The sequence below is a fragment of the Cannabis sativa genome, chromosome 7 (genome assembly GCF_029168945.1).
Source record: "Cannabis sativa cultivar Pink pepper isolate KNU-18-1 chromosome 7, ASM2916894v1, whole genome shotgun sequence".
Lineage (NCBI taxonomy): Eukaryota > Viridiplantae > Streptophyta > Magnoliopsida > Rosales > Cannabaceae > Cannabis > Cannabis sativa.
In genome coordinates, this window is record NC_083607.1 from 47742917 (window position 1) to 47764862 (window position 21946).

Below are 21946 nucleotides of genomic sequence, written 5' to 3' on the forward strand. Positions count from 1 at the left end.
ATATTTAGGTTGGTTGAAACCTAATTTTTCAAAATAGTAGGTTTAATTTTAAATTTTTTTTTTTAAATAATCTCGAAATTTAAATTTTTTTATTTTCGAAATAAATATTTATTTTTTATTTATTTTTTTTTCGAAAATTAAAATATTTTTTATTTAATTATTTATTTTTCGAAATTATTTATTTAAAATTAAATAAATCCTACTTCCAACTATCCAGCTAACCTTGTTGCAGGAGTATGTGGTTTTAGCTTGTGTGTAAGTTTTCAAAACCTATTATTACTTGATTGCAAATAGCCACAGTTACTTTTTGCCAGATCTAATGATCTGATGGCTCCCTTGGTCAAGTTAATAATTTGTAACAGGTAAATTTTACAATCTTCTTTCATCTGTGTATGACCTAGCAACATGATAGGATCCATCCAAAGTGTGCCTGTGTGAGCCTATATGTTTATTTTGTTTTAATATAGATGCATATAGGTTGTTGCTAAATAAAATGTCACACCATGATAGATTTTATTTAGGTCCATCTAGTTATTGGACCTATTCAATTAATAACAGTTATTTATTTTAAGGTTAAATTCCTCTCTTTTGGGCCTTGTGTGAGAGTTGGGAGCCATAGAAGTGGGTACGACATACTGAACCTAGCACCCCCTCACATGAATGTTGTGAAAATTTTATTGCTTTATAATTGCGCAAGTGTACACAATCACAAACAAGTAATACAATGATAAGTAATCAAAGTTCGTCTCCACACGGACTTTTTACTAAATAATGTTAAATCAACTAAAAGTAATTCCAAGAATTTCAAATAAAAATAAAATAAAGTCACACATTAATTCATGAGAAAAATTTGTAGCCTTGATTCTAAACTTGAGAAATAACTTTTAAACTAAATAATCTAAAAATAAGAAACTAAAAGTGATTAAAGTGGTGGTAATTTTAGATTTGGAAAATAGACTAGGGTGATTAATTTCCACTTGTATGTCCCAGTTGATACAGCAATGACCCAGCAATGACTCAACAATCCTGGCAGAGTTAACAGATTTAAAAAAAAACAGCAAGCTTTTTCCAAAACTTGCAATAAACCATTCACAATCTCACAATGCATTCCTACATCAGTTTAGATCACAAATAGCCTAATAAAGCATCAAATCTTTAGTTATGCATGGTAGCAAAATATTCTTATTTCACTACTAATTAATACCTAAAAGAAAAGGTAAAAATCATGCATCAATTAGAGGGGTTCAACTAGGTCTTGCTTTTCCAAGTAAGATCTAGCTTGGTAAATGTTAAAAATGGCCAAAAATTAACATTCAATCAACATTTCATCACAACTAATTGAACTAAGACAAGATTACTTCATCATTGCAAAATCAAAACACTAGTCCATACAAGGGTTCATAACCACCCAAATCTCAAAGAGTTTAGTTCATAGCTGAAATTAAAAACAACAAACTAGAAAATAAATTGTTCATGGAGTTAAAAAGAAAACTAGAGAGAAGGAAATGATACAAAATGAAGAGGAGAGCAAGGGAAATGAGTTTGAAGCTCAAGTCCTCTCTTTGTAGGTTGCCTTCTTCTCCTTCTTCTCAATCTTCTTCTTCTTTCTTTGTACTCTTTTTTTCTCTGTACTTAGATATTTTCTGCTGTAATTTTCGTACCCTCCATTCAAAGTGCAGCCACCATCATATTCTATGTCCTTCCTCTTTTTCTTTTTGCCCCCCCAATTAGGGTACCAAAGTTTACCCTAATTGGAAATCCCAATCATCACCCACTTGTCCTTCATTTTCCACATGTTTGTTGAGTCAATAGCCAAATTCCGCCATCTCAGCTCGTTTTTCTTTTCATTAAAGCCAGCTGGACTATCTGCCAAAATAAACTTACTGGGCTGACAAATTGCTACGCGATGATTGCTATAGCAATGCCAGTCAGCAATAATCATTTTTCTGCTCCTTTTTCTCCTTGTCTCAAACATTTCCAAATACCTATTCTTGTATTTTTTTTTTCTGCTTAAAACACATAAAAACAACAACATAAGTCCATCTAACACTTACTAACACACACACACTTCCATTTATTACAAAGACACAACAAACTAAACACAATTACATAGGTTAGACACTAATTGCTCCACAATTCACATTAAATTCAAGCTTAAAGATATGAAAATAACTCTAAATCTTAGAGTTATCAACACCCCAAACTTAGAATCTTGCTCGTCCTCAAGCAATGACAACACAAAATAAACAAAGTAAAACACAACAACAAATTTTACACAAAGACTCACACACAAGACACATGAGAGATTCTATAGAAATTCAAGATGGCCTAGCGAACATTGATGCTCTCAGAAAAAAAAATGGAATTAAATGGAATAGGAAATTGCTTGCCATAACTTTATATGCTGCCCCTTTAAAGTTTTTGTCATTGGATAACATTGATATTTCCCAAAAGTCACCTAATCAACAATTTATACACGTATATCCCCCCTAAACTTTGAACTTTCTACAACTACCTTAAACTTTTTTCTTCCTTTTCATTCATTTAAGCTCCATAAGTTGGATTAGTGCACTCCTCTCTACTAATGTAGTCTAAACTTATCCCCTTGATCAATAGGACTTTATTAGGCTTGTAATGTAAGGCTTAGGGTTAGGGTATGGTAAATGATGTATTTTAGCTAGCTCAACACCTAACCACTTCACTTGTCAAAAACCGAGCCTCTTCCTAATGATTTTTTTTTTCTTGACTCACTTCCCTAATTCAATACTCACAAGTACTTGATATTAAAATTAACTTCTCTTGCTATGTTTATTCTCTTTTTTTTTTATTTAATTCAAATGGGTGAAACACCCCAAACTTAGTTGCAAATATATATATATATATACTTATTATTTTTTTTTTCTTTGCTGATTTTTTTTTTTTTTTGAACTGGAAAGGAATTTAGTACTATATTATACTTATATATAGCAAGAGAAAGTTATTAAAAATGCATACTAATATACCTTGTGAGCTAATTCCCCCACCCCAAACTTACAACCCAACATTGTCCCCAATGTGGCTAAAAGTATAATTTTGAAGTAGCTCGCCACAAATTACACTCACCGCACTCACCCCAAACTTAATGTGACACTTGGCTCTTGACAAGTGAGCAATTAAGTTAGGACATATGTGGAAATGCAATTTAGGATGGATGTGATATGTGTGATTGGGTTGCACAAAAAAACGAGGCTAACGGCTCAAACTTGAGTGACTAGGGAAAAATTGATTGATAGGGAGGGTTAGAAAGGCTCAAACGTTCAAGGAAGGCCTAAATCATTTCTAAGGAACAAGTCTAACTAGGATTTCGCTTCAAGGAGATGCACTAACCAATTCTAGATGCTAAAATTACATGTGAAATAATCGTATGAGAAATGCAAAGCATGGTGGAAAAATACAAGTATAAACTAGAGAGGAGAGACTAAAGAGAAACATCCATAATATCCAACAATTCAGCATGCAAATGCAACAAGTAAAATTAGGCCGCAACAATAATGGAATGAGCGGAAAATATCATCATCGAGCAGAACACTAGGCCACTGAAAAACTCATAAATCTCTCAATGTCAAACTAACAATCACATAAACAACATAAAATAAAAGTTTCAAACACAAAAGACAACACACAATGAGCACAATACAAACTAAAAAAAAAATAACACATAACAGAAAAATATAAAATAGCTTAGGTATTAGAAAACTCCCTCTACTCGGAGTCCTCGTGGGGCTCCTCCGGATTTGAAGCTGATGGCCTAGCCCACAGGTCGAGAACTTGCTGAGGGAACGGCGGAAACTTGGGCTCAAATCGTGGCGTGACCTTCTTGACTGTCGACATTTTGCTTCTTTCCCAATTGCACACTAAACACTACTACAAAAAGGGGTATTTTCGTCGTTTTATAAGTGACATATAAAGATTTTGCGTCGGTCTACAGAACCGACGTGTAATCCGTAGACGTAAATAGTGTTTTATTTGCGTCGTTTTTAAAAAGACGCAAAATACAATTTTCGTCATTTTAAAACCGACGCTAAAAAATTACTTTTCTATTTTATTTTAAGCGTCGGTTAAAAAGTGACGCTAAATGTGTTTGATTGAGTAAGAAGAAATTGTATCCAAACACAAATACAGTAGAAGGGTTCTAACCTTATGTAGTGTAGCTGCAGAAACGTTCTCTGTTTCTTCAACCAACCAACGAAGGTTTGGGGTAAACACAAACACAGTAGAAGGAGGTTAGGGATTCTTTGGCTAGGTGAGAGAGATGTAAGGGTTAGGTTGAGGAGGAAGTAAGAGAGAAAGAGAGGGAAAGAGAGCGCTGTTCAGAGAAAAAGAGAGGGAAAAAGAGAGCTCGATCGAAATGAAATAAGTGTTTGGGGGTAAGTGAATAATAGGAGAATTAGCGTCGTTTTGTCACACTCACAATATCTTTACCGTCGGTTTTAAAAGGCCACATAAAGCATAAGTGAGGCTTTTAAAACGACGCTAATAATGAACGAATTTTTTAAATTTTTGACTTTTACCGTCGGTTGGGTAATTAGTGACGGAGTAAGAACCGACGCAATTTATGTATTTTTTGTGACATTTTAAAAATGACGAATATATTCAATATGGTACTATTCACGTCGGTCAACGCGATGAACAGTCGCGTTGACCGACGTGAATAGTGACTTTTGTAGTAGTGAAACAACCACAACAGATTCCCCCTCTTCTTTCTTTTTAAACGTTGCCCCACAACACCCCCTAATTCCAACAATACACTACTATATTCTTACTCCAATCTTGCTCAAAAATCACCACTCTTTCCAAACCACACCGACTCAAATTCAAAGCATTTACATTAAAATTCTTTCACCCTCGGCAGCCACAACAATTGTTCCCCTCTTTTACTCTTTTTTTTTTTTCAGTTTGAAACTACTCAAGCAACAACAACAGTGTTTCTAAATTTACACCAGAAAAACAAATTTACAGCCACCCAACTGTTCTCAAATATCATTGAAATTCAGATTACATCACCCACACAGTTCAACGCCACACACTACTCGGAATCTATTGCACATTTCCACTACTATTCTTCTCAAATCACCCAATTCCATACACTGACAATTCCACAATCAACTCAAACTAAATATCTCTCTGTTTCTTTAAACCCAATGTGTAAGTTCACAAATTCACCATGTTCAATTCCTAAGTACGATTCACTGCAGTTTCAAGGACTAACCTTGCTCCTTGAATTTGTGTTGGTGAATGGAATGGTGAAATGGAGATTCTTGCTGGCTTCCTCAGTTTCTAGCAAAAATGGACAGTAGTGGGGCTTCAACAAGTGATTCATGGTAGGGGTGTTCATAAAAACCGAAAAACCGAAACCGACCATCAAACCGACCAGACCGTAACCGAATTTTCGGTTCCACGTCATCACCGAATTTGGCGGTCGGTTTCGGTTTCGGTTTTTTTGACACGGCGGTCGGTTTCGGTTCTTGAAATAAAAAAATAGTTTAACCAAAAAACCGTCAAAACCGCCAAAAACCGCCCAAAACCGCCAAAAACCGCCCAAAACCGCCAAAAACCGCCAAAAACCGCCAAAAACCGCCTAAAACCGCCAAACCGAAAACCGCCAAAAACCGTACGGTCGGTTTTATACGGTTATAATTTCTAAACGGTCGGTTACGGTTTTCGTAAAATAAAAACCGTAACCGTCCGGTCGGTTATAAAATTTTAAAAACCGACCATAACCGACCGATTTTCACCCCTAATTCATGGTGGCTTCGGAGTGGAGTTGCTGGTGTATGTGAACAGAGGCGGAGCTGGGTTGCTGTTGGGTTGTGTCGGAGTCAGGCGGAGGTTTGACTGAGGTGCTTCGGAGGTGGGTCGACTGGAGGTAATGGGGTCGCTGGCGGTGAGTGACTTGCGTGATGGCTACGGGGCTCGATTTGGAGGTGGTCGAAGTGGGTTCTGGTATGAGTTCCTGGGTGGTTCGAAGGTTGTTGACTGCTGGAAGATTAAGGTGGCTGCTTAGGTCGTGAGTGAGGATGATGATGAATGAGTTGGATAGGGTTTGATTATTGAGTCAAAGGATTGAGTATTGGGCTTCTGCTAACTAATCCAAGAGGGGCCCAGTGGACTAAAAAAAGAAAAATAAGTCCCATAACTAATTGATTAAATGACTGAGATTGAAAACTTTGTTTATTCACTCATCTGTCCTTGATCCACAAGAGGCAAAACTAAGTACAAGCCCAATGATTTGTCTGAACAGAAAATCATACCAAATGATTGCCTCCTTAACATTTCTCATGTGTTCCTTTTTATCAGACCAACAGTCATTTAAACCCTGATATAAGAACACTCTTGCTGCCAAATAAAATTGCTGAACCATTGCTATAGCAACTGGGCACAACTTTTCTACCCCAAACTTAATTTCTTTGCCCAAATTGAAATTTCTTCACTTCCACAACCTTCTTCACTTGATTTCCTGCACATTGAAAGAAAATAATTTCTCAATTTCACCATGACAATTATTTACTAATTATATAATATATATATTTTTTTTTCTTTTTTTTTTTTAACTTTTCTTCTTGCTTTTTTTTTTCTTTTTTTTTTCAAGGGGTGCCTTCATTGATTTTTTTTTCTTTTCATTCTTTTTTCCAAATTTTTCATTTTTTTTTCAATTCAATCTTTTTTTTTTCTTTTTCTTTTGGCACCCCCAAATTACAAGTCTCAAACATCCTTCAAAGAGATAGAGGTCTTTTCTCGGTTGACCTCTCCACCCCCAAACTTCACTCCTTGGCCTTTCACTAAGAATTTTCTTCTTGAAAGTGCATCACGAAGTTCCACCACCCCATCGAGGTATACTCTCACCACCAAGAAAGATCCATCACACCTTGAATCTAGTCGTCCATGAGTAGCCTTCGTTAAAGAGTTGGAAAAAATTACTTGTTGCCCAACTTCAAACATTTGAGACCGAAATTTTCTACTAAGCTTCTTTTTCTTTCTCTTTTTGGGTGGTTTTTTTAGAGTCAATTGATGCTTTGTCTTTGCTTTCTTGTGCGTCGTGATCCTTAGCAATTTCTTTAAGGAGAATCTTCTTTCTCACCTTCTTACTAACTTTGAATTTAGACTCCTCAACCATGTTAGGATCCATATCTCCAATTGCTAAGCATTCTCCTATTGCATCCGGGCCACGTATGGGATGGAAAACCTTGAATGTGGCTTGCTCATCTTGAGCTCTCATGGTGAGCTCTCCTTTTTCAACATCTATCAAAGTCCTTCCCGTGGCAAGAAATGGCCTCCCTAAAATGATTGGAACTTCCCTATCTTCCTCATAGTCAAGAATAATGAAGTCCGCCGGAAAGATGAACTTATCTACTTGTACCAAAACATCTTCATTTTTTCCATCCGGATGAGCCATGGAACGATCCGCTAGTTGCAAAGTGACGGTGGTTGGCCTTGCTTCTCCAATTCCCAACTTCTTGAAAATAGACATGGGCATGAGATTAATACTAGCTCCCAAATCACAAAGAGCTCTTCCAACATCCCGTCCCCCAATAGAAATTGGAATTGTAAAGCTGCCCGTATCTTTCAATTTAGGTGGAATTTTATTCTTCAACATAGCGCTACAACCCTCGGTCAAAGCAACCGTTTCAAACTCGCCAAGCCTCCTTTTCTTTGTCAAAATATCTTTTAAGAACTTGACATAATTTGGCATTTGCTCTAGCGCTTCTACCAAGGGAATATTGATATGGAGCTGTTTCAACACATCCAAAAACTTCCTAAATTGTCCATCTTGCTGCTGTTTCCGAAATCTTTGAGGAAATGGAAGGGGTGGTTTAGGACTAGAACATACTGGTGCGGATTGCTGACTGTCAGGTTGCTGACCCTTTGCTGTATCAACTGGACTGGTATCAGCAAATTCCTGGGCAGTTTTGTTACTCAATTTTTCGTCGATTTGGATTAAAGTGGGCTCCCCACTACCCTTTATTTCCTCCTCAGAATTTTTCAGATTCTTGCCACTCCTTAGCTGAATGGCATTGCATTCCTCCTTCCCATCCCTCCTTGGATTTTCCGTGTCACTAGGCAAAGAACCTTGCGGCCTAGCTTTTAATTCATTGGCCAAATGTCCAAGTTGCAACTCTAAGTTTTGAAGAGAGGCAGCTTGACTTTGTATCACCGCATCATTTTTGGCCATATAATCCCGCATTAGACTCTCCAAAGAGCTTGGTTGGGAATTTTGAGCATGTTGTGAATGTCGGGGTTGTTGTGAAAAACCCGGTGGATATGCTTGTCTTCCTTGGGCTGGTGCGGTGCTTGAACTTGCTCCTTGACCCCCCAAGACAAATTAGGATGATTCTTCCAAGCTTGATTGTAAGAGTTTGAGAATGCCCCGTTGTTTCTGTTAAAATTCTGATTTCCCATGTAACAAACGAACTCCGGATTAGATGGACACTTCTCAAACGCATGCCCTTCTCCACAAAACACACATGAGACATCATCACTTTGAATGGCAGCAGCTGGTTGAATATTTTTAGCGTTCCCAATACTCAAATTCTTCAAAACATTCGTCATGGAAGCCATTTGAGCTGTCAAAGCCGTTATTGCATCTACCTCAAGGACTCCCGCCACTTTTCTACTTGTTGGAGCTCTTGTGTTGGACCATTGGTAGTTGTTACTTGCAATGGTCTCCAAAATCTCAAATGCTTCATTGTAAGACTTCGACAAAATAGCACCATTGGCCGATGCATCTAACACCATTCGAGAAGCTGCATTCAAGCCATTATAAAAAGTCTCCATCTGAATGCAATGTGGAATGCCATGATGTGGACACTTTCGCAAAAGTTCCTTAAACCTCTCCCATGCATCACTTGTAGACTCATCTTCAAGTTGCTGAAAAGACATGATCTCACTTCTGAATTTTGCATTTCTAGTAGGAGGAAAGTATTTCCTCAAAAACTTCTCAGCAAGGTCATTCCAATTGGTCACAGAATCAGGCGGCAAAGTGTTGAGCCATGATCTAGCTCGGTCCCGTAGTGAGAATGGGAATAGCTTCAACCTTAACACCTCTTCACTTACTCCTTGGATCTTGAAAGAATCACTCACCTCCAAGAATGAACGGAGATGGAGGTGAGGATCTTCAGTTGGCATCCCGCTGAATTGCCCCACGGTTTGGAGCATTTGAAACATCACTGGCTTGAGCTCAAACTGCGGTGCTTGTATTTCAGGCCTCACAATGCCTGGATTGAGCTCATTAAACATGGGGGCTGAATACTCCCTTATAGCCCTTGCTCGATCATCTGCCAATATGATGGGATTAACAATTTGTTGAGCAATCCCCTCATCATCAAAATTCTCAGCCATGATGTCTCGGCCCTTAGCCTTTTGAACCCTTCTCCTTCTTCGGAATGTGCGTTCAATCTCGGGATCAATAGGAGCAAGTTCAAAGTCCTCTTGTTGGTTCATACACTATAGATACCTGAGATTTCAAAGACAAACCAACAAGATTAAAAGCACAAAAATTCTTAGAATGTCAATTAGTTGATAAAACAAAATTTAGAACTTAAAGTCCCCGGCAACGGCGCCAAAAACTTGTTGTGAAAATTTTATTGCTTTATAATTACGCAAGTGTACACAATCACAAACCAGTAATACAATGATAAGTAATCAAAGTTCGTCTCCACAGGGACTTTTTACTAAATAATGTTAAATCAACTAAAAGTAATTCCAAGAATTTCAAATAAAAATAAAATAAAGTCACACATTAATTCATGAGAAAAATTTGTAGCCTTGATTCTAAACTTGATAAATAACTTTTTAAACTAAATAATCTAAAAATAAGAAACTAAAAGTGATTAAAGTGGTGGTAATTTCAGATTTGGAAAATAGACTTGGGTGATTAATTTCCACTTGTATGTCCCAGTTGATACAAAGAATGACCCAAAGAATGACTCAAAGAATCCCGCAGTTAACAGATTTCAAAAAAAACCAGCAAGCTTTTTCCAAAACTTGCAATAAACCATTCACAATCTCACAATGCATTCCTACATCAGTTTAGATCACAAATAGCCTAATAAAGCATCAAATCTTTAGTTATGCATGGTAGCAAAATATTCCTATTTCACTACTAATTAATACCTAAAAGAAAAGGTAAAAATCATGCATCAATTAGAGGGGTTCAACTAGGTCTTGCTTTTCCAAGTAAGATCTAGCTTGGTAAATGTTAAAAATGGCCAAAAATTAACATTCAATCAACATTTCATCACAACTAATTGAACTAAGACAAGATTACTTCATCATTGCAAAATCAAAACACTAGTCCATACAAGGGTTCATAACCACCCAAATCTCGAAGAGTTTAGTTCATAGCTGAAACTAAAAACAACAAACTAGAAAATAAATTGTTCATGGAGTTAAAAAGAAAACTAGAGAGAAGGAAATGATACAAAATGAAGAGGAGAGCAAGGGAAATGAGTTTGAAGCTCAAGTCCTCTCTTTGTAGGTTGCCTTCTTCTCCTTCTTCTCAATCTTCTTCTTCTTTCTTTGTACTCTTTTTTTCTCTGTACTTAGATATTTTCTGCTGTAATTTTCGTACCCTCCATTCAAAGTGCAGCCACCATCATATTCTATGTCCTTCCTCTTTTTATTTTTGCCCCCCAATTAGGGTACCAAAGTTTACCCTAATTGGAAATCCCAATCATCACCCACTTGTCCTTCATTTTCCACATGTTTGTTGAGTCAATAGCCAAATTCTGCCACCTCAGTTCGTTTTTCTTTTCATTAAAGCCAGCTGGACTATCTGCCAAAATAAACTTACTGGGCTGACAAATTGCTACGCGATGATTGCTATAGCAATGCCAGTCAGCAATAATCATTTTTCTGCTCCTTTTTCTCCTTGTCCCAAACATTTCCAAATACCTATTCTTCTATTTTTTTCTGCTTAAAACACATAAAAACAACAACATAAGTCCATCTAACACTTACTAACACACACACTTCCATTTATTACAAAGACACAACAAACTAAACACAATTACATAGGTTAGACACTAATTGCTCCACAATTCACATTAAATTCAAGCTTAAAGATATGAAAATAACTCTAAATCTTAGAGTTATCAATGAACTACCCTAATTGTGAAGGTCCATTTGCCTGATTTGAATAACTGTACTAGGTTAATTATATTAGTTTGACCTAATAAAATTGAATTAGCAACATAATTAACTTTTAAAATATATGAAAATTTATTTTCATTTTAATATTTTAAAGTTAATTTTAAGAAAAACACTTTTAGTTTAGATATTATTTCTAGACAAACTATTTGTATTTTTCTTGTATTTAATTAAATATAGAATTTTAACTAACTAAGATTCTTTCTGGAGCTTATTTAATTAAATATTCCTATTTAAGTTATAAATTAGTTGTAACAACTGATTTTTCTTATCTAACTTAAATTTAAATATTTGATCAAGTTGAGAAATCCTAGGCATTAGTTATTAAAGATTCTTAAGATATTTTTTAAGCTAATATCTTTTCAAATATTAACTTAAAATGGAATATTTTAGATATTTTTTGGTTAATATCTTTTCAAATATTAACTTTAAAAAGATATCTTCAAATTAAGTGGTTACAACTTAATTTTGATATTTAATTAAATCTAAATTTGAAATTATTTAAGTTTTAGATTTTTTCTATCTAACTTAAATTAGATATTTTTCAAATTTTTAAAAAGATACTTAGTCAAATAAGATATTTTCTAGATAGTAATTTCTAGACTACTTATTATTTCTAATATTTAAATAGGAAAATTATACTTTGTGAAATTAATTATTTAAATAATTAATTTTGGTACAATTTTATTAAGTATATTTTTCCTAGTATTAAATAGAAATTAATAATTAAGCCTTCTCTACACTTAATTATTATTTCTTGAATTTAATACATTTAATTAACTTGAAGAATCTAAATATCTAAGTTGATTTTCATCATGATACTTAAATATTTATTTATTTTTCATGACACTTAATTAAATAGAAAATTATTTTTAGGTTGAAATTTAATTTTTCAACTTAAATTTAAATAATTTTCAATATATATTTTTTTCTTTATTTTATTAATCAATTTCGAAATTTGCATTTTATTTATGCAATATTTTCGAATTTTTTATTTTGAAAAATAGATTGAGTTGTAAATTAATTAATTATTTTAATTGATTCTTGGACCAACTACAATCAATGATTTTTTCATTTAATTGATTAATTTAAAATAAATGAATTTAAAATATATATATATATATTATTAGAAATTGAATTAACTAGTCAAAAGAATATCTAGATAGGTGATATTTTTGCTTGAAGTATTTCTTTTCTATTTTTATTATTTTCAAAAATTGTATTTTTATATACTTTAAATTTTCGAACCCAATAAATATATTCTCAAAGGAAATTTTTAAGTTGCTAATTATTTATATAATTCAACTTAAATTAATTTCCTTAATATTTATATTTAAGATTATTACTAAGATGGAAATAATTTATTTTATTTCAATCACCATCTAAGTATAATTTTATAAATATTATATTAAATTCTTATTTTGAATTTCAATTCTTAATTTAGAATTTAATGAGATTTATTTATTAGAATAATAAAGAAAATACATTTTAAATAATGAGCTTTATTATTATTAAGATATTCGATCTCCATTGTGGGTTTTACACCGCGTTTGTTTTAGTGAGTAATCCTCCCTAATGGAGGAACGTTCATTAGCAATTTCGCACCGTTTAATCTCGCATGATAAGTGGTTTGTAAGTGTTTTATATGGTATAGATCACCCTAATGGTGGCGACCATATTTGACTTGCAAATTGCGAAACAATGGTAGAAGCTCATGAGATAGAATAGCCTTGACTCTCGCTTAAACGGGACAACGCTGGATTCCAATCTTGATCGAATAAAAGGTTGCTAGAATGTTTAACATTTTAGATGAGCTGACAACTCTATTCAATGGATGGTAGCTTTGACTCTCGCCTAAACGGGACACTGATATCAGTTTGTTGAAAACCTTGGAAATTATTTAGGATTGAATTTTTAAGTATTTTCTCATATCATTCCTACTTGCTATGTGCTTATAATTTCTGAATTGATTTTGTGTGTTAAACCATTATTAATTTCTATTTGTTGATTTCTATTATTTTGTAGTATCCTGTTTTATCAAAATGAATCCCATGTTATCACTGTTGACTGAAAACAAGCTGAATGGATCTAACTTTAATAAATGGAATGAGAACATTAATATTGCTCTCATAGGAGAAAGTGCCTTGTTTGTTTTAACTGAGCCGTCACCTGAAGTGTCTGGGGATAATGCATCCAAAGCTGTGAAAGAAAAGTATGAGCGTTGGCAGAAAGCAAATGACAAAGTTCTATACTTTATGCTTTCTAGCATGGTTGACACCCTCAAAACTCGGTTTTCTAAAACCGAGAAGGCTGCTGAAGTTATGACGAAGTTAAATGAGCTATTCGGTAAGGCATCACTTCAGTCACGCTTTGACGCGACTAAGAAGTACATTAATGCACGGATGGAACCTCATCAAAACGTGTGTGACCATGTTCTCCTCATGTTTAGTTATTTCCAAGAAGCCCAGGATCATGGTGCTGAAATGGACAGTGCTACTCAAGAAAGTCTTATCTTGAATAGCCTGACTCTAGCATTTCTACCATACACATCAAATTATGTCATGAATAAGAAGGAAATTGACTTTCATGAATTAGTCAATGACCTTCAAACTTATGAAAATTTGATTGGAGGACCCAAGAAGAAAGGGAGTAAACCTCACAATCCTGGGAATGGTAATGGGACGATAAAACCTGAAGCAAATGTTGCCTCTGCTTCAAAACCCAAATCGAAGAAGAAGTGGAAGAACACCAAGAACAAACAAAAGCCATGAAAAAGGCTGTTCCTTCTGGTGATGCTACACTTAAAGGAAAGTGTTTCTACTGCAATGAGAAAGGTCATTGGAAACCCTAGTGTCCTAAACTTCTTGTAAAGAAACAAGGTATTTCCATTTATAAACTTTAAGAGTTTTAGTGAATTATTATCCAATTGGATTTATGATTCTGGACTAAACTTTGTTTATTTGTTTTCTTCTTCTTATAGGCCAAGCTACTTAAACTCAATTGAGTTGGATCAGAAAGCTGGACCAAAGGGTGAAATCGTCTAGATGAAGATGAAGCTCTTCAATTTTTTGAATTAATTGTTTTAGTTTAAAGACAATTTGGATTTCAAATTTTAGTCAGGGATATTTATCCCTGTTTCTCTCATATTCTTGCAATACATTTTTTTTTATTAATAAAGTTTATAATTTTCGAAATTTACTATTGCAAATTATGAGATAGAGCTTCATTTAATTTATCTTCATCAATTATTACCACATTATATTTGTATGTTTGTATGTGTAAGTGTTTTTATTATTGATGCAAATTCTATAATATTTTCAACTCTTCATAGAGTTATATTAAATAAACACTAGAAATTATTTCTATGTTTATCAATAATTGTTAATTCTCATACAATTATTAAGGATTTGTTTAATAAAAGGATCTTTTGATCTGATAGGGGTGGAGAAAAGTTAAGAAAACTATGCAGTTCAACGATCTTTAATATCCCTATGAAACACATATCTTGTTTAAACATAGAAGTAATCTAATGAGTCAGCTATTGTCAATATAAATTCTTGATCTTGATTGTATGTTCCATTTCGTTTTTACTGTTGTAAGTAAAAGTTTGATACCTTTGAAAGTTCTTTGTTAAAGTTTCACACTACCTTAATTGAGTGGGAGAATTTTAAAGTTCTATACCCATCTTCATTAGGTTGATAATTGTGATAGGTACTTAAGAACACTACTGAAAAGCAAATCTAACCATTCACATGGATAGGTATAGCTTATCAGAATTATGAGAATAAGATAAAGAACTCTAGTTCAGTCCATTTGAATGACTTGAACCAAGAATTCTTAATCCTCATAAAATTTGATGGTATCTTAATTTTGATTACTTTATCTCTGGCATGTATTTTTCACTTCAAAATACTAGTCTGCTATGTTGATGACTTAGTCTTAACTTAAAGTTTCAGACTAATACAAAAGTCACAACTAGGTAACTCTCTAAACAATCAGAGGTTAAAAGTATTATTTAACCAGACATCTGCTATTGAGTGGGAGCTATCTGAGATGTAATCAAATAGGGAACATTAGAAGATATTCAAGAAAGATTTATGAAAGTGATCTATATGTCAGATATTAAGGAACTGTGTATCAGTTATCCTTGTATCTCACCATCTAATTTCTAGATTCTATGAGATGGTGCTTACTTTGGGGGTGGAGAAATTATTGAATAATAATTCAAGCTCTACCAGAGAAGAATTGTAACTTGGTCTATTCGAAAATACCAGAAAGTTATATCACTGAAGATAAGTCTACACTGTATTATCTCAATTACATATTTTAAAATATGAGAGATATGTCTTCTGTTAATTCAGATGTACTTTTAAAACAGTAAAGATTTCATTATCCCTTGATGAGTAAAGCATATAGTAAAGGATGTTTCATAAGTGTATTTATGAACTAGTTTCCAGAAGTTTGGGTGGATTCAAATATACTACACTTGATCTGAAGATCAAGACATCAGATTGACCTATTTGCACAGTTTGTTTTATATTAGTGCAAGTGGGTGTTTGTTGGGTTTTATGCCCTAAATAAAACTCTTTACAATCTGATTAGTTATCAACATAAGAAATTTGAAGTGATTGATGTTTGCATGAATTTTACATGCTAATGGTTTAATATGTTTGTTACATTCATACACACAAAATCAGTTAAATCCAGATCATATGTTTATTCACAATTACAGTATCGTCAACACAGTGGAATGTGATTGTGATCATATGTATCAAAAGATTCGGTCCCTGTTTCATCAGTGTTATTGGATTTACACTAATGTGATAATCAGCGATGATGTGTACTTACACTTGGAGTAAGTGTTATGTTCTTTCCAGGACATTAGTAAAGTATACTAGTTTCGAATGTATGGAGTATACATTGGACTGGACCGATATTGCAACTAAGTTAAGATATTACAAACTTACCGTTATACATATCTTTCCAAGTTAATATCAGTAGTTGATCTTAAGATTAAAAGAATCTAAATCCTGATATGCTTGGGCTCAACTCAGGAGTGCTATTCATGTTCTTTGATTTATTAGTTAAGCCTACTTTTGGGTCAGGGTGATACGTATATTTTGGGAACATGATAGTATGATTGAGTGGGAGTGCTGAACATAAATATGGAATCTATAGCTTCTACTGGTGTATAGAAGTCAAGTGATGATTCCCTTCGAGCTTAGCAAATAGAAGTAAATGGATGAGCTCTTGTTTAACTGACTAATTATTAGATCATTAAACACCATTTACAGGTAGCTAAGTGTTTTAAGGGGCAAAATACATTAAGGGGTGAGAACGGTAAAGAAATCACATCTCGATGTAAATCATCTATATAGAGGATCTTTAAATCACAATAAGATTATAACAATGGTTGTTAATTCCATTTTTGGCATATTTAATTCACAAAAATATTTTATTATTCTTTGTACATTTCGGCTGGCATTTATTGATATGGTTTCCATATTTGTGTAAATCTAAACTTGGAAGGAAAGTTGACTAGCTTTCCTATTTATGGAAATTGAGGTAAAAATGGTAAGTTTTGATTACACATTGATTCTTTGCTAACCAGCTGTTATTCTGATCTTGTGTTGAGTTTCCCATTTTCTAAGATCAGGTTTCTTGAAGAGAAAACCGGCGCTAGACTTTCCTTTTCTATAAAAGGAAAGTTGTAGTTACTGCCCACGATTCTGTAGGTACAGAAACGGAAATTCCTGGACTGATTGGAGAATTATTTTAGGGAAGTTTCTAGTGGGTTGAGGTCTTGTTCAGACCGAATGTAAGCTGTCTATGAGATGTATATTCATTATAAATACATCTTATAGTAGCTAGGTTTTGTATCTCTTTCATACACTTAGAATTATATTCATATCTTAAGGAAAGAGTGTCTTTGTTATGTTAACTCTTTTATTCACTTTCATATCATAAGAAAAGAGTGTCTTTGTTTTGTAGAGAAGAGTTGTTCTACTCTTACTCTGTTTATTTGTTGTTTGTATTGTCTTGAGTCTGTATTCAAGTCTACAACGAAGAAGAACATCAGTGCACCTTCGCGAGAAGGGTATTTACAAGCTTTCGGGAGATTGCTTTTGAAGTCTTGCATCGGGAGGATACAAGCACACCTTCAGGAGAAGGGTTTTACAAGCTTTCGGGAGATTGCTTTTGAAGTCTTGCATCGGGATGATACAAGCACACAACCTTCGGGAGATGGTTGTATAGGCTTTCGGGAGATAGCCTTTAAGCCTTGAATCGGGAGGATTCAAGCACTCTTCAAGGTGATCGAAGAGAGTTCGAGCTCTTGGAGTTTTATCAAGATTCGGTTAGTAGGTGGAATACATCAAGCCTGCGGCATACAATAAGAGGGAGTCTATTTATGCATAAGTCAATTACTTTGTATTTTTGATACCGATCTAATGAATCTTATCTCTGGGCGTGGCCCCGTGGACTAGTAACAATCTGAAAGGATTGTTGAAACCACGTACAAAAATCTTGTGTGTTTTTACTTTTATGCCTTGTTTGTTTTTACGGGTTTCTCCGGAGTTACGAGTTGCATTCCGTAACTACGAAAATCGTTTTCGATACCGATTTTATTATTCCGCATTTAATTAATTATTTAATTAAATAATCAAACTGGGAATATTAAAATACGGAATTTCAATTGGTATCAGAGCAAGTCACTAAATTCTTAGTGAGATCTTGAGGTTATTCCGTTTAACTTGTTTTGTGTGAGATGTCTTTGTTTGCAGAAGGAAGTTCTATCTCTAGACCTCCTCTATTGAATGATTCGAATTATCCTTATTGGAATGTCAGAATGAGAGCATTCATCAAATCGCAAGATGAGAAGGCATGGAGAGCTATTCTTACAGGTTGGTCTCAACCTACTGAAAATGATGAAAAAGGTAATACTCAGGTAAAATCTGAACTCAGTTGGACCACTGAAGATGAAAAGTTGTCTGGTTATAATAATAAGGCTTTACATGCTATTTTTAATGGTGTTGTTGAAGGCTTTATTAAATTAATCTCATCTTGTGAATCTGCAAAGGAAGCATGGGAAATCCTTCAAATTCAATTTGAAGGTACTCCTGATGTAAAGAGATCACGATTTACCATGTTGCAAACTAGATTTGATGAATTGAGAATGTCAGATACTGAAACTTTAAATGATTTTTATGAAAGATTATCTGATATTTCTAATGAGTTCTTTGCCTTGGGAGAAAAATTAGATGAATCTGTCTTGGTTCGAAAAATTGTTCGAGTTCTTCCTGACAGGTTTGATACAAAATTGCTTGCAATGGAAGAGGCAAAAGACTTTGGCAAAATGAAGGTTGAGGAACTCATGGGATCTTTAAGAACTTTTGAGTTGAATCAACAGATCAAGAAAAAGAGTAAGCAAAGTCTCTCGAATGAGAAAATCAAAGGTAATGCTTTCAATGATTCTGAAATTATTGTTTCTGATGATGAAAATGATGATGAAATGGCCTTGTTAGCAAAAAATTTCCAAAGATACATGAAATCTGTTGGAAATAAAATGAACTTTTCAAAGAATTCAAATGGTAACATTTCAAGTAACAATCCCTCTAAACCTTTTTCATCTAACAAAAGTATTCGTTGCAGAGAGTGTGAAGGGTATGGTCATATTCAATCTGAATGTGCCAATACCTTAAAGAAAAATAAAAAGGGATTGAATGTTACCGGGAGTGATGATTCTGAAAGTAGTGAAGATGAAAAAGAAAAATTTGCTCTAACAAGTGTTTTGTCAAGAAATTTGCAGGAAAAAGGAAAATTCATGTGCATGAATAATACTTCGATCGATGACAACAAGGAAGAATCTAGATCCGAATCAGATGAGTCAGAAATTGATGAGAATTCTATGGCTGAATCCTACAAGGTAATGTTTGGTAAGTGGTTGGAAACATGTGCTGAAAATCGCTCCTTGGTTAAAGATAATAAAGTCTTGTGTAACAACATTAATGAGCTGGAAGATAAACTTAAATGTTGTGAATCTGAACTGTCTTTAAAAGAGTCAAAGATTATTTCTTTAACCAAGGAAATTGATAACATTAAAAAGAATGTTAAAATGCTAAATCCAGGTTCCACCATCTTTGAAAAAATTCAAAAATCTGGCCAATCTAATCATGCAGGGCTGGGTTATGTTCCAAATCAACCCGATTCTAATACCACTTTTGTTAAAACTAATAGTTTTGTTTCTGGAAGAACTGTTTCTACTTCGCAGGTTTCTGTTTCTACAGCAAAGCACTCTACTGTTACAGAAAAGAAGCAGCACGGTAAATTTGACAATTTCAAAGGGATTGGAAGACGTTTCATTCCTATTTGCCATTTTTGTGGAATAAAAGGTCACATTCGACCTAAGTGCATAACCATGCAAAACATGTTTAAATCTAATTATCTTGGAAATAAACATGTTTTACAAAAACAAAAATGGGTTGTCAAAAACAAATGCTTGGTAGGTTCTACTTGCTTTAAAACTGCTGCTTCTAACATGTGGTATTTTGATAGTGGTTGTTCTAGACACATGACAGGTGAAAAAGAATTTCTTGAGAACATTAGACCAATGCAGTGTGAAGAAGTTACTTTTGGTAACGGTCTTGTTGGAAAAGTCATAGGGATAGAAACCCTCAATTTCGAAGGGCTTCCTAGACTAAAGAATGTCATGTTGGTTGATGGACTAAAAGCTAATCTTCTTAGCATTAGTCAAATTTGTGATCAGGATTATACTGTGAGCTTTGATAGTAATCATTGTTATGTGTATAATATTCTTGATGAAATTGTCTTGCAAGGGTTCAGATCTAACGATAACTGTTACACCATCACTACCTATGCTAATTGTCATTCTGTTATTGATAACACCACCGATTTATGGCATGAAAAACTCGGTCATATTCATTTTAAAAATCTGAGGAGATTGTCTAATGCAGGAATTGTTCGAGGATTACCTAAATTAGGTAAGGAGTCTTTGGGAAAATGTGGACCATGTCAGCTTGGTAAGCAACTGAAAATTTCTCATAAGAGTGTTTCTGATGTGAATACTTCCAGAGTTCTTGAACTCTTACATATGGACTTAATGGGTCCAATCCAGGTTGAAAGCTTGAATGGTAAGAGGTATATTTTTATGTGTGTTGATAATTTCTCTTGGTTTTCATGGGTAGAATTTTTTAGAGAAAACATTGATACTTTTGATGTTTTTAAGTATCTTTGCTTGAAATTAAAATTTCAAAAAGATTGCAACATTGGTAAGATAGTTCGTGGTAAGAGTAATCATGGAAAAGATTTTGAAAATACTGTGTATGGTAAATTCTGTAAATCTTATGGTATTTTTCATAATCTTTCTGCTCCTAAAATCCCACAACAAAATGGAGCAATTAAGGATTCCCACCTTCTTGATCATGTTTTAGACAAGGCTTTGTATGGCTTGAAACAAGCACCCCGTGCTTGGTATGAGCGTCTATCTGAGTTTTTACACTCTCATGGTTATAGAAAAGGAAATGTTATTAAAACACAGTTCATCACACACAGTCAATTTGATATTATTTTTTCATATGTTGATGATCTTGTTTTTGGAACTACTTCTAACTCTGAAGTGCAGGTTTTTGTTTCCCAAATGCAAAAGGAGTTCGAAATGAGTATGGTAGGTGAACTCACTTATTTTCTCGGTCTTCAAGTGAAGCAATCAGATGAGGGAACTTTTGTCACTCAAAGCAAGTATGCAAAGAATTTGGTGAAAAAGTTTGGTCTTGGAAAGCCAAACATACCAACACTCCCATGAGCACAACTTTGAACTTAAGCAAAGATGAACAAGGAGTAAAGGTAGATCAAACTTTGTATCGAAGTATGATAGGTAGTTTGTTTTATCTTACTGCTAGTCGTCCTGACATTTGTTATAGTGTTGGTGTTTGTGCACGATATCAGGCAAATCCCATGGAATCCCATCTTTCTGCTGTGAAAAGAATCATTCGCTATGTAAATAGCACTATTGATTTTGGGATTTGGTTTTCAAAAGACACTAATTCTAACCTTGTTTGCTTTAGTGATGCTGATTGGGCAGGTAATGCAGATGATAGAAAAAGTACTAGTGGTGGATGTTTCTATCTTGGAAACAATCTGGTTTCATGGCATAGCAAGAAGCAAAACTCAATCTCTCTGTCCACAGCGGAGGCTGAGTACATTGCTGCGGGTAGTTGTTGTACCCAATTGTTATGGATGAAACAAATGATGGCAGATTATGGGTTTGATTTGAAAACTTTAACCATCTTTTGTGATAACACTAGTGCTATAAACATTTCTAAGAATCCTGTTCAACACTCTCGCACAAAGCACATAGACATTCGTCATCACTTTATTAGAGAGCTTGTGGAAAATAAAATTCTTGTCTTAGAATATGTTGAAACTAGCAAACAAATTGCAGATATTTTTACTAAAGCTCTTGACTCGGTCCGATTTATTTCTCTAAGGAAATCCTTAGGGGTTTGTACTGTTTAATGCTTTTATTTTTTCATAATCCTTGATATTTGAGTTGTCTTAGAGTTCATAATGTCTTGTCTTTGTCCTAGAAGAAAATTTCAACCTTATAAGAATTTCAGTCATTATTTTATTGCTAATGTTGTAATATTATGCTGTCATACAGGTTTGTCAGGAAAATTGTTCACTCCTCACAGGAATATTTAGGTTCATCAAACAGTGTTATGTAAGCTACCATTTTCGAATAATG

At 34.1% G+C, this 21946-nt stretch overlaps 1 protein-coding gene and 1 non-coding gene across 2 annotated transcripts; one reads left to right on the forward strand and one right to left on the reverse strand.

Annotated features, from left to right (window-relative positions):
• Positions 1-6997: 6997 nt before the first annotated feature.
• LOC133039741 (uncharacterized) lies at positions 6998-8209 on the reverse strand. Its single transcript, XM_061118675.1, has one exon. The coding sequence runs from the start codon at positions 8207-8209 to the stop codon at positions 6998-7000; it is 1212 nt and encodes a 403-aa protein (XP_060974658.1).
• A 618-nt stretch (positions 8210-8827) lies between these two features.
• LOC115698345 (small nucleolar RNA R71) lies at positions 8828-8934 on the forward strand. Its single transcript, XR_004008098.1, has one exon. It is a non-coding gene; the product is annotated as a small nucleolar RNA R71 (small nucleolar RNA).
• The last annotated feature ends 13012 nt before the right edge of the window (positions 8935-21946 follow it).

What these genes read in the sequence shown, in the direction of transcription:
- LOC133039741 (XM_061118675.1), bottom strand. Translation starts at nt 8,209, where the DNA reads ATGGCCAAAAATGATGCGGTGATACAAAGTCAAGCTGCCTCTCTTCAA.